Source organism: Myotis myotis, unplaced genomic scaffold, assembly GCF_014108235.1.
Source record: "Myotis myotis isolate mMyoMyo1 unplaced genomic scaffold, mMyoMyo1.p scaffold_m19_p_13, whole genome shotgun sequence".
NCBI lineage: Eukaryota > Metazoa > Chordata > Mammalia > Chiroptera > Vespertilionidae > Myotis > Myotis myotis.
In genome coordinates this window covers 3,631,156-3,646,848 of record NW_023416317.1, presented here as the reverse complement: position 1 = coordinate 3,646,848, position 15,693 = coordinate 3,631,156, and the positions used below count along the sequence as shown (strand labels likewise).

At 50.8% G+C, this 15,693-nt stretch overlaps 1 protein-coding gene across 6 annotated transcripts in view; it reads right to left on the bottom strand.

The window, feature by feature from the left end:
* The window catches only part of FRMD4B (FERM domain containing 4B), a 290,264-nt gene that overhangs the window by 169,067 nt on the left and 105,504 nt on the right, over window positions 1-15,693 (bottom strand). For 3 of the 6 annotated variants that reach the window (XM_036331589.1, XM_036331591.1, XM_036331590.1), the window contains exon 1: window positions 5,316-5,648. The exons of 1 other annotated variant lie outside the window; for it this stretch is intronic. In XM_036331589.1, the coding sequence (XP_036187482.1) occupies window positions 5,316-5,477 (162 nt within the window). In that variant the 5' untranslated portion in view covers window positions 5,478-5,648. Of the gene's footprint in view, window positions 1-5,315; window positions 5,651-15,693 lie in introns of those variants that run through there. 2 more of the 6 variants (XM_036331592.1, XM_036331594.1) reach the window with 2 other exon arrangements.

The following is a 15,693-nucleotide window of genomic DNA, read 5'->3' as shown; positions in this document are numbered from 1 at the left end:
CCACCCCCCTTCCTCCAGCAGCCTTAAAAAACTCTATAATCCCTCAAAGCCCCGTCTCCCCAGGCTGGAACACCTCTGCCTTCCTACATCTGCCCACCCCTCCAGTCCTTTAAACCTCAGCCAGGGCTCCTGCCCGACGTAGACCCCTCCACGGGCACCTGAAGCGTCCTGGGGCAAGCTTTCCCACAGAGCCTGGTCTCCTTACCTGCCCCCTGCCCCCCGCCCCCCACTTGACAATACATTTCTTGAGAAGGGCAAGAGAAATGTCCATTTTAGTACAGTTAGTACGGTGTGCCACGAGGAAATTTCTAGTACACACAAACCGGGCACTCGACATTTGTTTGCTAATTTCCTAGTGACTAAGTTTTTCATGAGAAAAATCCTGTGTTTCTATGACTGAATTCTGGACTTTTCATCCTCTAGCATTCTCTGACCAACACATTGCTTTTTTCCCCCTAGTCCAGGGATTGGCAAGCTCTTTCTGTAAAGGGCCTGATAGTCAATATTTTTGATTTTGTGACCAATACAGTCTTTGTCTCAGCCACTCAGCTCTGTCACCATACTGAGGAAGCATCCATAAACAACATGTAAAGGAATGAGCAGGACTGTGTGCTAATAAAACTTTATTTACCAACACAGAAGGCAGGTCAGTTTTTTCTGGGGATCATAGTTTGTCGGCCCCCATCTAGTCTATATAAGTCAGAGGACGCTGGAGAGTGAAGGTTGGGGCAAGCAAAGTGCACATGGTTGGAAATGCACACAGGCCACTGAGTGCTCTGTGGGAGACTGTCCTTGGGGAACTTGGTCTTTCCCATCCAGTGTGGTGGGATGCAAAGCTCAGGTGTTAGCAGTTTATGAATCATCAGAGTCTTGCACATAAAGAGGGTATCTCTTTACTGTATGCTCTCTGTGGCCTCCTAGGTTTTATGTATGGGCTTAAAGAAAACTGATGAACAAAACAGATCCAGAGACATGGAAGCTTGGGATAGACTGACAAATCTCAGAGGGAAGTGGGGAACAGATGAGATTCACCAAAGATCTTATATGCTTATATGTATAACCCATGGACACAGACAATAGGCTGGTGAAGACCTGGGGGGGAGCAGGGAAGTGGGGGGAGGGGGTCAATGGGGGGAAAAGGAGGGCATCTGTAATAATTCCAACAATAAAGGTACATTAAAAACAGAAAAAGAAAGAAAATGTGGGCCTACTGTGCAGAACACAAGTCCAAATGCCCAAGGCCCACACTACGCACACTGCTGTGCAAATTCCAGTCTCTCTTACTAAACACCATCACATGCAAAGATGGGAACTCAGTGTCCAGAGAACGACTCTCACTTACGAAAACAGTGGCAACACCCATAGCTGCCCCTTGTCAAGTGCCTTCCACGGTCTGCTGTTAAGTCATTTACGTAACCAAGACCTAACATTTATTGAGCACCTGCTTGTACCAGGCAGGGCGCTCGGTGTTCTGTGTTATCTCATGGATTTCCCACCACCCCACAGTGCAGGTACTACAGCTCTCCCCGCTAACCCAGGAGAAGTGGGGCGCAGGAAGGGAGAGCAACTTGCTCAAGGCTGAGTCCATAGCCTCTGCCACATTCTGCACTGCACTCTCTGTCAGCGGCCGGCCTCAGGGGAGCTGACCCAGCCTCTTGCTGTCACTTGAATGTCCCGGATTCTGTCCAGGTTGCCTCCTGCGGGAGGCGATGACTCCACTCCGGGTTTGTAGGAAATGCTACCTTTGAGACCTTGGGGAGGAAAAGAAAACTGAATCCCAAGTCACACACTGAGGGCTTTGTTAGAACACGCCACCCTTACACAAAGCAGAGTATGGCTATTTTAAAACAATATTCTCCCATCATTTCCCACCTTAATTGCTGGTTAAACCTAATTAACAGCTATTATGCAACCCATCCAGGCAAGATATAAACAGGACAGATATATGGTAGACAAGCCAGCTTTTCAAATTTAGCCCGAAATTGAAGATGACTATCCCATTTCTGCAACTTTAACCTAATTCAAAGCTTCACTCACAAGGTAAGTCTTTGCTTAAGGGAGCTCTGTGCAGCTTCAGCCTGCTTTTCATTTAGCCGCATTCCTACAGGAATGCCTTATAGCTAATATTCTAATTATTCATGGATATTGGCAAATTAAGGCACTTGCCTCTCTAATATCCAGAAAAGGAGGAAGTGTTCAATTCCAAAGAAATCATGCCTTCCTGGGGCAGCCAGCCAGGCAGTGATGTCGCTGCCAAACCCTTATGAATAGGCGAGGGATCTTATTTCACTTATAGTATATGAATAAACAGAACCGCGGGGACGGCGAGTATTTCATGGAATGGATATCTCCCGCCCCGCCCCTGTCATTGAGGTCTGGATTTTCTCACAAACAAAACGATTCAGATGAGAAGCAAGAAAAATGACACCTTTTTATTATCAAGATGATAAAAATCTGGTTCGGTAAAATATGTAACTCGGTGTTTCCCGTTCTGGTGTGTGTTTCCAGTTCATCTGCCAGAAAGCGTGCAATACAATGGACTCCCTCCCGGACTTAGAATTCATAATGATGGGGCAGCAATACGGGCTTCATAGGAGAGGCTTCTACCTCCTTAACTCAAATGACTTACAGCTGTATTTGTGCAGGGATCTTCGTACTATCTTGAAAAATAACTAGTCATTTTATTTAAAGAGCTCTGGATTTGAGAGGCGACGACTGCAGGCGCAGCGACATTGCCGACCGCATCTCAACCAAGCACTGACCCTCCCTCCGTTTGGCAGCTATGCGGTCTGGGGGCCAACCTCACTCCCAGCTGCAAACATGGGGCTGCTCCTCCACCGGCCTAAACCAATCAATATAACTCAGTGTTTCTCAACGTTTTTATTCATTATCATCCTCTTAAGAAGCCTGTTTAAGTTTTTTGTTAGCTAGTCCCCTCACTCCATGTTCTAATGCCTCAGATATACTGTACATCTGTGTATGTGTAGCTGTGCTGTTGGTATAAAAAGAGCACTGTTTTTGCTCCCTCCTAGTCTCAACCAACTATTTTGCCTTTGGGGGCCCGTATCACTCTCATTGAGAATGCATTCATTATAACTCCATTCCCTGTGCCAATCGGTGCATGGCACTGGGGGTGGGCACAGACCCTCAGTTGACTCATCAGAGCACAAAGTGGAAATTTTTGTGTGGTTGGTGAATATGAGGAATTCTCTCTCTCTCTGGGAGGCTTGCTATGTGAAACTGCGGTGGCTCTCCTCTCTGCTGAGGAGAGACATCAGCTGGGGGTGAAGCCAGCACACACACAGGACAGGCTGAAAGAGGCGGGGGGAGCGAGCACGGGTCCTGGTCAGAGCATGCCTGCCGCTCCTTCCACTGCAGGCTGTTCAGCTGCGCCCAAAGTCCCGTCTTCTCATCCTGTAGGCTAGTTGCCTTGGGTTTCCTATTGTACTTCGTGAACTCTAACTCACTGATCAGTTCTTGTTGAACGCTCTGAACTCTAGGCACTGCGCTCAATGCCTTCCATGTTCTTTCTCGTAATAATGTCTCCATTTTATAAAGATGAACCCCAAGCACAGAGAGGTGAAGTAACTTTCCCACAGTCATGTGGGCAGAGCTAGGGTTACTCCTATACCTGTAATACCTGGAGCTGAAGGTATTAACCACTTTATTTACTTCTTTTCGGTCCCATACAATTAAAGTCATACTTTCTTGCTCGGCATTTCCAAGGCATTAGAGAAAATGATATTTTGTTGCTAACAATGAACTTTGTTGTACAATGAAGAAATCTATGCTTCTCCCAACATTTTAAAATATGTAAAAAATCTTTTGTCTCCAAAGACAACTTTAAGCGTAGGGATCATTTTCTACTGGTGAGTAATAACATGGGCTTCATTAGTTTAGATGGTCTTTCTTGTCATTGTGAGAGGGTACTAGTTCAGTCACCATCCATTTTACAAAAGGGAAAATTTACAGTTCAGTAGGTTAGTCCTTCAAGTTGCTGTTCTGTATTGAAGATTATTGATCAGCCTTATAAAGAGCCCTGGGGGCTCAGGTTTCTGGAGCCCTCACTTCTGAGTTGGTCACTAATAGTATAAGAGATAACCCATAAGTCCCTGACGCTTGGAGACAGGCATGAGGGCTGTATGCTTGGCGACAAGACTATGTTCTCCTTTTGAAAGTTTATCCAACGTTAAAAAGCAAACCCAAAACTATACTGGGGTGACCTGTCCTACAGACCAAACTGAACAATGATTTCCCCAAAGAGAAAAAGGTGGAGAGGTAGACATACCTCTGGGTCCAGAGCCAGGTGCTGTGAGCCGTGTGGCCAGAGGGACACGGCCAGAGGGACACAGCCACAGCTCCACGACACTCTCAACCTGGCTTTTGGGTTCTTTCCAAATGCAAGGCATTGCCGACACGTTAGCCAAAGCAGGAGCCGTGGAAGCACGAAGGAAAGGCTCCTCACACCTGAGCAAGGACAACACCGATGCCAAGGCCGAGGAGGGGCGCCCGCAGTGTGGTTACCCACAGTTTAACTGCCGGTGCGAGATGTAGATTATGGCCACCCTGGGCACTGGGGGTTCGGGAGCTGCTACAGAGCTATTCCCATCCCAGGAAAGAAAGAGGCGCTCTGTTCCTGGAATAAACACCAGGTAGAGTCTCCTTACATGCAAGGCAGGTTTTTTTAAACCTCAAAGATATTAACAACCAGAGCACAGGACTTTGAAATCCACAAACGGCTGTTTTGAAAAACCCAGGGAAGCTGTGGTCCCACAGAGGATGTGCGTCTCCTAGTTGATGAAAGTTGCTGCATTTCTGCCTGCAGGAGGGGGGGGGGGGCAGCAGAGAAATACAGAGGCTGTGCTGTGTGCCGGGGAGCAAATCCAAAAGGAAGCATTTCCACTGCAGCCCGGCCGCCCGGCCACCCGCCCCCCAGCCCTCGCCTCCCGCAGAGCCCCAGGGGCTGCAGGCACAGAACCAGCCTTCCCGGCTGCCTGCGAGTCCGGCTGCCCGAGGGAAAACCGAAATGAAAGCGAAGGGAAGGTTGCAAGCCCACTAACGCCCCACTAACGCCGACTACACAGCGCGACGGCGCTGCCCCTGAGCAGAAAGGAGGAACCACCTGCAGGTCCAGGTTCAAACCACAGCGTCTCCCCCGCCAGCCAGCGCCCCCGCGACAACAGACGTCCGCGCGCCCCGCGCCCCCGCGCATCCCCAGGGCCAGGCAGCAGGCGCCCGCGAGCCGCAGCCCCTGGAGTTGCAGCGAGGCGGGGGAGAGGGGAACCCACAGGTGCGGCGCCGCGGCGCGGCCTCACCTGGTACACGGCCCGCAGCCCGCACCACGTCCGCAGCGCCTGGTGGCAAGCCCGCAGCCGCTCCGCGTACCATCTCCGCAGCGCGGACACCGTCAGGTTCCACACGAAGCGGCCGCCGCTGAACAGCAGGTCCTCCACGCCGCACGTGAACCCCGAGGCCATGCCCGCCGGCCCCGTCCTGCCGGCTCCGCGGCTGCCGCCCCAGCGCTGGGCTCCGCCGGTGCTGCCGGCAGCGGGTCAGCCCGTCACCAAACTGGCCTCTCCCCGCGCGCGCTGGCCCGGCGCCGGGGGCATGCCCGGGGTGGGGCGCGCCAGGACGGCCGCGGCTGGCACACAGGGCCCAGTGTCCCCCCCCCTCCCGCCCCCGCGGCTGGCAGCCCGAGCAGCTGCGCTCCGCTCCGCCGGGGCGAGCCCCCGCGCTCCCGGGGCTCGGGCAGCCCAACCAGCAAGGACTCCCCCTGGCGCTCCCCAGGGCGCTGGGCAGGGGGGAGCAGAGCAACTCTTCGCAGAGGCAGAGAGCTGCATGTCAGAGCCCTGGGCTTGCACGTCCTACACACACACACACACACACACACACACACACACACACACACGCTCACACAGGCGCACACACAGGCACACACACAGGCACAACACACCAGCCTGACTCCTACTGGGCTTTGGGGAGCACCTTACTTTTCCCTACAGGGTCTTTGCTTGGCATCAGGTTCTGTTCACACTGATATATATCCCTGGGCAACCACAAATGCAGAAGGAGGGGGGGGGAGGGGGAGAGAGAGAGAGAGATATCCCGCGCATCCCTTTGGACCCCACTCCTGGGGGAACAGCCCTGAGCTTTCCTGGGTTGGGCTGAGTGAGGAGATGAAAATTCCTGGCTCAAAGCAGCAGAGTGCCGGCTCCAGGACCTGCCTTTGCTCCTAACTTGAGGGTCTCCCCAAAATCTACTTGCCTGTTGTTGCGGGGGTGGGGGGAGGTGAGGGGATGGGGGCGGGGTCAGCGCCCTGCACCCCGGGCACTGTGCCAATTCAATGCAGCAGTCGGTTATGAGAAAACAAGCGGGTTCTTGGCTTCTGGCAGGTGGCTTCCAGTTACTATTTGCTGGGAAACAGAAGCTCACAAGAGAATCCGTGGCTTGATTCTGGAAAACCCAGCCAGACAGCCCAGCAGCAGCTGCCAGCACAAACCCGCACAGGCAGTTTATTCTGGACTCAAAGCCGGAGGAACTGTTCCACCCCAAGTCACCAGACAGTTAAGTTTGCTTTTAAGAACCCCCAGGATTGATATCGCCGCAGGCTTGTGGAAAGGGGCCGCGGACACCCCCACACCACCAGTCCTATCTTCCCGAGAACCTGTGCGGGTTTCAGTCCCTGGAACGAAACTGCTCTCCTAGCAAAGCCATCGCAGCCCAGGGAGGCCCAGGGGTGCCTGAAGCCGCCTGTAAGACGATGGTCTGTATTTTCCTGGCAGCCCCACTCCTGGGCTGTATCATTGCTGTGAAGTGGCGGGAAGGTAAGGACGGTGCCAAAGCCTTTCTCCTGCACCAGCTCAGAAGCTCCCGACAGGTTATCGACAAGCAAGCGGCTTGATCTCAGGTTTCACATGTACGGCTGGGATCCTACTTCAGGTGAAACTCAGTCCAAAGAACACACAAACCTGTCCTCAACCTGCATGCTGTTCTCAGAGTGACTACTACCAAGAAACTTTGAAATGAGAGTTCTTCGTTCACTACCTTTTTCTTCTTTTTACTGCTAATAAAATCGCCCAGGAGTGTTTGTTGGATTTGTTGATCGGACCCAAGCTCTGCGAATCTCTCTTCAGAGGGAGCCTGCCCTCGGGGCTCTGGGGTTGGCATTCTGAAGGTACCCTCCATCGGCCCGTGCTCCCAGAACTAGAACACACCAGGTCTTACTGCATCGAAGAGAATCAAGTAAGGAGCCTTTGAAAAGAAGGGTCGTAATTCTAATGGGAAGCTACTGAACTTCACGAGTGGCCTATCTGTCCGAGTGCGTTTCTGTTGTGATGATGCAGTGCGACTGTGTTCTCGGAAGTGCCGAGCGGCCCGGGGCCCCAGGAGAAGCCTGCAACAGGCGGTGCCCGGTCTCCAGGCCCCGTCCTCTCTCCACCCGCCTCTCCCTCAGGAGGGACGCCCTGGAAACCCGTGGCTGCTACCTGCCGTGCCAGGTCTAATGTCAGTGCTCAACTCCAACCTCAGTCATTCCACGCAGGGTTTCCAAAGTCAGTGCTTACTCTGTTTTCTAGAAAACAGGATTGGTAAACTAGGGGTTCTCAAAGTGCAGTCCTGGAGCCAGCAGCATCGGCAACGCCCCCTGGGAACTTGCTTGAGATGCTAGTCCTCAGGCTGCTCCAGAATCAGAAACTAGGCATGCGGTCAGGGCCTGTCTTTTCATGAAGCCTCGGGAGGTTCCTACTTGTGCGAGAGTTTGAGAACCGCTGTTGTAGGCATGGCATTTAGGAGCTGAGTCTCCTAACAGAGATGCATCTGACGCCACCCGCGCTCTGGAAGCCCTGTGGGCCTTGAGCAAGCTCTTCAACCCACCAGGCCTCCATACCCTCGTCTATAGGTGGGGGTGACATCTGGACTCACTACACAGGATTGGGAGATGATTAAATAAACGATTCTGAGTAAAATGTTTAGTGTAGTGGAGGCAAAGGGTACAAACTGCCACCGCCAACACAATCAGGGACTTTTCATTTCTCGGTGATCAGATACAGTGGTTTAAGTAAAATGTGTTTTGTTTTGTTTTTGAATTTCAACTAATTATCAATATCTGCTTTCCTCCGCCTTTCTGGGTATTGGGTGTTAAAGCTGTTGCCTTGTTTGGAGGAGGAGTTCTGCCACTCTTGTTCCAGTTCCCAAAGCCATTTGAAGCTCAATTGTTCCCACCATGCCAACCTCTCCCGGGACTCCCAGCCGTGTGCTCAAAGCTGGTGCAAGGCGGAAACACACACCTTGTCCCGCCCCCATCAACACTGACGCTGGTCAGCCAAGCAGCCGTCCTCCCTGCAGGAGCCGCTGAAGCTCTAGGATGGGGAGTGTTAGAGGGATGGGGGTGTTAGAGGGATGGGGGTGTTAGAGGGATGGGGGTGTTAGAGGCATGGGGGTGTTAGAGGGATGGGGGGTGTTAGAGGGACGGGGGGTGTTAGAGGGATGGGGGTGTTAGAGGGACAGGGGGGTGTTAGAGGGATGGGGGTGTTAGAGGGACAGGGGGGTGTTAGAGGGACAGGGGGTTGTTAGAGGGATGGGGTGTTAGAGGGATGGGGGTGTTAGAGGCATGGGGGTGTTAGAGGGATGGGGGTGTTAGAGGGACAGGGGGGTGTTAGAGGGACGGGGGGTGTTAGAGGGATGGGGATGTTAGAGGGACAGGGGGGTGTTAGAGGGATGGGGGTGTTAGAGGGACAGGGGATGTTAGAGGGATGGGGGTGTTAGAGGAATGGGGGTGTTAGAGGGATGGGGATGTTAGAGGGACAGGGGGGTGTTAGAGGGACAGGGGGTTGTTAGAGGGATGGGGTGTTAGAGGCACTGAGTGGGGGGCAGTGGAACCAGGTGTGTAGTGTGGAGAAAAGGACGACCAATGTGGCATCGTTCCTGAAATGGACTCGCCACGTGGAAATACTGATCCCAGACACACCCTTGACATTGGTCTGGGTCAGTGGCTCTCACCAGGTGCCTGTCTGCATCGCCCCCCACCACCCCTCACTTGCAATGTCCGCAGGGCAGAAACCCAGGAGGCCGCCGTCAGCACCGCACTCTGCGCTTCCTCTCCAGCTTCTGTGGGAAACGCTCTTCCCTCTGGATGTGTCTCCCCAAAAGGCAGACTGTGGCCGAAGTGCTCTCCCGCTGCGTGTGCCCATGCAGCTCAAAGCCCGGGCAGAACTGAGATGCCATTGCCTCACCCTCTGGAATATTTATCATAGAAACGAGGACAGTAACTTGCAACAGAAGCTACTCAATAGTTTGTGACTTCAACTTCCAGATTTATTATTTCTTTTGCATTAGAGGCTCCTGGGTGGGGGTGCAGGTCCCCGTGCCCTGAAAGAAGACCCCGTGGCGGTGCGATGCTGGGCGCCGGGCTGCAGGGAGGCTCTCCTGGCGCCCGCAGGCCCCGCTCAGCCACTCTCCCCGCTGCCTGCGCGGTGGGGGCCGCGGCCGGTGCAGGGGGAGCGGCGGCTGGCCTCCCTGTGCCCAGGGCCCTTGCCTTGGAAGGTGAGGAGGGGGACCCGCCCACTGCATGCGGCGCTGCCCAGCACCGTGATAGCAGCAAGGGCTCGGTTCTGAGGGCCCCATGTGGTGGCAGCCGCCCCCACGCAGAGGCTGCAGGGAGAGGGAGAGGGTCTTATTCATATTTGTTTCTTCGGTGACTGGCACATAGCAGGCGATCAATACATGCTTATTGAACTGAACATGAATGACTCCTTGTCTCAAGAGAGAATACAGAAAGAAGCCCATCCATCCCCAAAATACACAGTCCCAGTCCCTGAAAATGGGGGCCTGCGTCCTCCCTCCACCCAGGAGAGCGAGTCTGTGGGATGCGCGTGCGAAACAGCAAGGCGTCTGCCTGCGTGGCGGGTGGGCGGCTTTGGAGCAGGGACCCAAGGACCCTGCGCTGGGGCTGTGGCCGGACTTGGGGCCTGGGAGTCAGATGCCTCCCGGTGTGACAGGCGCAGAGAGGAGGCTGAGCAGGGGGCTGGCAGTACGGACTGGGCTTCAGGGCAAGGCGGGTGGGATTCCTGCCGCTTGAGAGGGAAGCGCAGGAGGGATGTTGGGAGGCACCGGGGCTAGAAGCCCAGCTGGGAGCTCCAGGCCAGAGAAGGGCTTACGGTGGATCATGGAAAAGTCTCCACTACTAAGCTGAAGGGATCAACATATGTCTGCCCCCCTGGCACCATGGGCTGAGAGTTTGGTGGGCAGAGGTGCCCCCTTCATAGCAAGCACCTCTGAGGCCTCTGGTCGAGCTGCCCAGTGGGCAGAGGCGCCTGCATGGCCTGCCTCTTCCACCCCCGGCCCAGGGAGGCAGGAGGACTTGTGGGGAGACTCCTCCCATTTCAATTCCACTTGACCAGAGGCTGGCTGGTCTGGCTCCTCCCCCTGCACCTGCTCTCTCCCCTCTTTCCCTTTGGCAGCCAGCAAGGTGCATCCTTGGTCCTGGCCTCCAGCAGGAGATGGGAGGGAGCGGGGAGCAGTGGGTCCTGGAGGGAGGGAGCCAGCGGGCATCGGAGCCCAGGGCCAGAGGGAGGCCTGAGCTCAGCAGCTGCCTTCACGACTCTGAACAGCTCTCTGGCATCATAAAGGGCTAAAAGCACTACAAGCTAAACAATATCCGAGCACTAAGGCAGCTACCCAACTTCTATTCTTTGGCACGCTCCTGGAAGAAAAAACAAAAAGGAAAAAACAAAACCTTCCCATCTTCCTCGAAAACCTCCTGTGTCATTTTATTGAATCGAATTCTCCTTGCTCAGAGGAAAGAGGATGGGTGCTGCCTTTATTGTATAGAGAAGTGCAACACAGCAACACGGTAGACTCTGCATTGCACCCATTTTTACTAGTTAATCCACTGAGCAGATACGCACATTCAAGCCAGAACTCCCCGGGAGGCATGAAGATATGGGAATTCTAGCCACAATTCCCCGGGAGGCATGAAGGCGCTGGGATGCTGGCTCCCAGGAAACCTGCCTAGACCGGAGGGAAAGGGCTGACTCTCTTCTTTAAAGGAAGTTTCAATCTTGTCACTTACCTCCCACTCCCGTATTTGTCACCTAAGTTACATGCACATCAACAATGACAGAAACAGTTCTGCACTGGTCTACACAGCACCCTTTATTTCTACATTAAAAGGGCAGCTTCCCATGCGGCGTCATTGGTCCCTATGTCTCCTCCCAAGGTGCAGTGGAGAAAGTTACCACTGGCTTCATTTCATGACAAAGAAACTGAGGCGCTGAGAAGCTGGGCAGTTTGCTGGAGAGCAGTGAAAATCATTTAAAAGCATTTTAAGAGGTGTAGCTGTTAACTTTTCCGTCCTACTTTTATTGAGAGACAAAAGGACAATTTCCTTTATAAATTACTGTTCACTTCGGCTTCATATAAAAATATATAAGATAGAGATGGACTTACTTATTACTCCATTAACTGAAGGTGACAAAATATCCACCCTTTAGGTTTACCCAATTTAAATAAGAATAAAACAACAATGAGAAGAAAGAGAAAAATCTATGACAAAGTAACAATTGTTTTTAATGGGAGATGAGAGAGTAGTTACTTGACACCCAATGAATCTTCACTGCTATACAAGTAATGATAGAAGAAAAATGAAAAGATATATGAAAAAGTTTGACTCTTCAATGAGCCACCATTCCACTGATGTGCAGATAACCGCAGTAAAATGAAAAACTAAAATCAGCCAAGATCAATCCCTTGCAAAGTGGCAAACACTCTCAAGGCCAATTATACTCTGGCTGTCAAACAAACATGGGCAATAAGTTATAAAAATAGATCATTTTCCCATTACTACTAAAAAATACAGAACGTTTGGAAGGCCTGTTGCTAGGAATTTCAACTATTTGGGCCTTAGCAGCAAGAGTGAAATAAAAGCAAAGCAGCATTCAAAAAGAAAATGGGGGGGGGGGGGGCGGGGACATAAAAGTATTTCTTATATTTTGTTATCCAAAAATTAACTTAAAGTTGACAGTAATACTATATTGTTCTCAACTAAATGAATGCCTATGAGAAGATAAAGAAGACAAAATCAGCATGCTACAGGCCTCAAGACCTATGGCCATTTTATAAAGTTGAGAACACGGTTGTGTATTCTTCAGACCAAGAGTTCAGGCAGCTCCTAGCAGTGTTTGAAAGGAATGAACAAAAGAGCTATGATCTTGTCTTGACTCCATAACAGAAAAAAACAACAGGGATTTTACTTCAGACAGAGTTGGCACCAAAGAAATGTATGGTAGACCTTCTCACCCTCAAAACTTTCCATCATTGCCTGGCTGGTGTGGCTCAATGGTTGAGCACTGACCTATGAACCAGGAGGTCATGGTTCGATTCCTGGTCGGGGCACATGCCTGGTTGTGGACTTGATCCCCAGTGAGGGGTGTGCAGGAGGCAGCCGATCAATGGTTATCTATTATCATTGATGTCTCTCTCTCTCTTTCTCTCTCTCTCTCTCTCCTCCCTTCTCTCTCTGAAATCAATAAAAGTATATTTTTTAAAAAGTTTCCATTATTATCTCACTTTGGTGGCCTTACAGATAATCTTGGCTTCTTCTTTGAATGCTTATATATTTTGGTAGATAGTGTTGGCTGCCTATCCATCAGCATTCCCTGCCTTGTCAGAGACTGATTTTGTGGGTGGCCATTTTCCATGCCCCCAGGATCAACTGTGATTGGTCTGAGGGAAGGCCTGACACCTCATTCTGGCAATAAGATAGAAAAAGAAGCATTCTAAAGAGTTTTGAAAAAGATTTCCTTCTTTGAAGGGATGAACAACATGAGAATTTTGTGAACATATTCCTTGATTCCTGCTTGAGATGGTGACAACATAGATGAAATACTGACTTATGTGACAACATAGATGAATCCTGAAAACATTATTCTAAGTGAAAGAAGTCAGGCCCAAAGGCCATATTTCCAGAGACAGAAAGTAGATTAGTGGGGCCCACGGGGTAGGGTGGGGGGTTGGGAGATGAGTGGTGACTGCTAACAGGCATGAGGTTTCTCTCTGGGGAAATGGAAATGGCCTGGGGTCGACAGTGATGGCAGCTGCACCACCTTGTGAATACGCGAAAAACCACCGAGTAGCACACTTACAGAGGAGGAATTTCGTGGCATGAGAGTAGAATAAATAAGGAATAATAATCAATGAAGCAATCAATAAAAAGTAAATTTTATAAAAGGGAATGAAATACTGATACATGCTACAACATGGACGAATCTCAACACCACTAAGCGAAGTGAAAGAAGCCAGTCGTATAATGTCAGAAGAGCCACACATGGTGGGATTCCTTTGGTGTAAAAGTCCAGATTGGGCAAATCCGTAGAGATGGGAAGCAGGATAGGTTGCTTGGAGCCAAGGGAGCTGGAGAGGGTAGGGGGAGCGGGAACTGACTGCCCATGGGCACCGTTAATTTTCAGACAATGAAAATCTTCCAGTTATTAGTGATGAATGCACAACTCTGAATATACTGGAAGCCATTAGTTGCACACTTTAAGCAGGTGAACTTTAAGATATCAGAACATACCCCAGTAAACCTGCTACCACAACAGGGCAAAACCCACAGAACACATCTCAACCCTCTACCTATATTGTTAAATATTCTACGATGAACATACAATTCCCATATTTTTAAAATGGTGTTCAAATTCCTGTTATTTTTTTAAAAAGTCTGTTATACAAAACAAAGTGCAAATAATAGCAGGGAAAAAGCACTGCCCACAAGCTCCACTGTGAGACTGCAGGCGTGAGAAACCGGAGGGAAAGACTTCGAGTCCCTGACAGGCGATCAGGAGCTGGGGTCACGGGATGACTGTTGCCTGCTTGGGAGGGGACTCGCTTCTCCTGGGTTTCTGTAGCAGCACACATACTTTTTAATTTCTGACTTTGGAATGCATGTGAAATCATACAAGAGGCTTTTTGGTGAACGAAACGTGGCCTCTGGCGGCCTGTAAGGTTGTCCTAGCTGTTTGCTGCCAGGACACCGGCCCAGGCAGGGTATGGGCTCCAATCCAGACTGGCTCCCTAGCTGATGGCTCCATGGAGAGTCCTTGCATGGAAGCCGCAGCAAAGGCTCTGAGAGTGAACCGCAGCCCTGCGCCGCCCCTTCCCAAAGGCCAGCACGATGCTGGGAGTGTCCTGTACAGCCCGCCAGGCACCCTCTGTCTTCCCGACGTACACATCATGCTGATTGTGTGAAAAGGTTATTTAAAAAGCACGAAGAAATAGCAGGGAAAACTGATGCAATGAATCAGAATTCAAGCGCTTCTAGAGAAGTCACCCAAGGTATATAGTAAAGTTGGATTTAAAGGAAGAAAAAAAATTGGAACAAAGGAGCCTTCATGGAAGAGCCCTAATCCAGTGACCCCTGATTGTTCCCACCGGAGCAGCCCCCACGTCCCACACATCGCTAAGCAGCAAGTGACATTGCTTGTCACCCGTTGCCATGGGGGTGTGTATTTGGTATGTCCCTCACCACACGCCCCACAGTTTGGAAGACCGGTGGTGTGTGGCCCAGCTTCCGTGGGAGTGTGTGTGGCGCAGAGCTTCAGGTTTTAATCTGCTGAGAAACCTGGGCGAGTCCCCGTGAGGCCAGGGACTTCAGCTCCATCCGCTCCAGTGCCCCTCAAGTCAAGGAAACGGCGAAACAGGAATCCCAGCAGCCTCATCTCTATATTCACTCAACTTGGCTGAAGTTTCAACTTGTTTAGGGTAATGATGGTTATATCAGTAAATAATCCAAATTATGAGATCCAAATTGCAGGATTACTCTGTCACTCTGACTAACCCGTGAGGTTTTTGTCTGTGTTTCTCTTCCATGTTTTGCCTCATTACAGAAGGCAATGCTGGCCTTCTGGGTTCTAACTCTTAGCCTCAGGCTCTTCACATGTGCTGTTCCTTCAGTCCTGAACACTCTTCCACCCCCTGATCTCACCCAGTGAACTCCCACTTATCTTTTCAGCCTTAGGTTGGACACTGATCTCCCGGAGCAGGTGAGCACTCCCTCCCAGCAACTCAGTCTTTCCCTGTGAACACGCATCACATTGGAAATTGCCTGCTTAAGGCCTGATTTTGCCACCAGACCATAACCTCCATGAGTGCAGGGACCACTATCTTGTCACCAGTATATCTCCATGGCTTAGCAGGGCGAATGGCTCACAGTGGGCACCCACTAAGCCTGCTAAGTGAGTTTACATTTACATGGAAAAGTTAAACTACCCACGGCCCTACAAATGGAGGGACTTTACTCATTAAAAAAAAAAAGATGCAATTTAAAAGAGAGCTTGAAATTTATTGGGAGCCCAGAACAATAAAGCTTAGAACCGACTCTGGTCTAGAACAGTGGTTCCCAACGTGGGGCACACATCCCACAGGGAGGCAATTTGAATTTTAAGGGGGGCAATTTGAGAATGAGTTATTAACAGTGACTTTTTGCATTTCTTATGGCTTTGAGGGACTCATATATAGTATGTAAATATATATTGTGACATATTTATGCATTTCAGCTCTCTATTATATGTTTTGAAACTTTATCTGCTATTTTTTCATATCACTTCATGTTATTATTTTTTAAATAATTTCTTAGTGATTTCCTCCTCAGTACTTCAAGTGTCCTTTCATTCTTTTATTTTTCTCTTTCATGGATGCCAT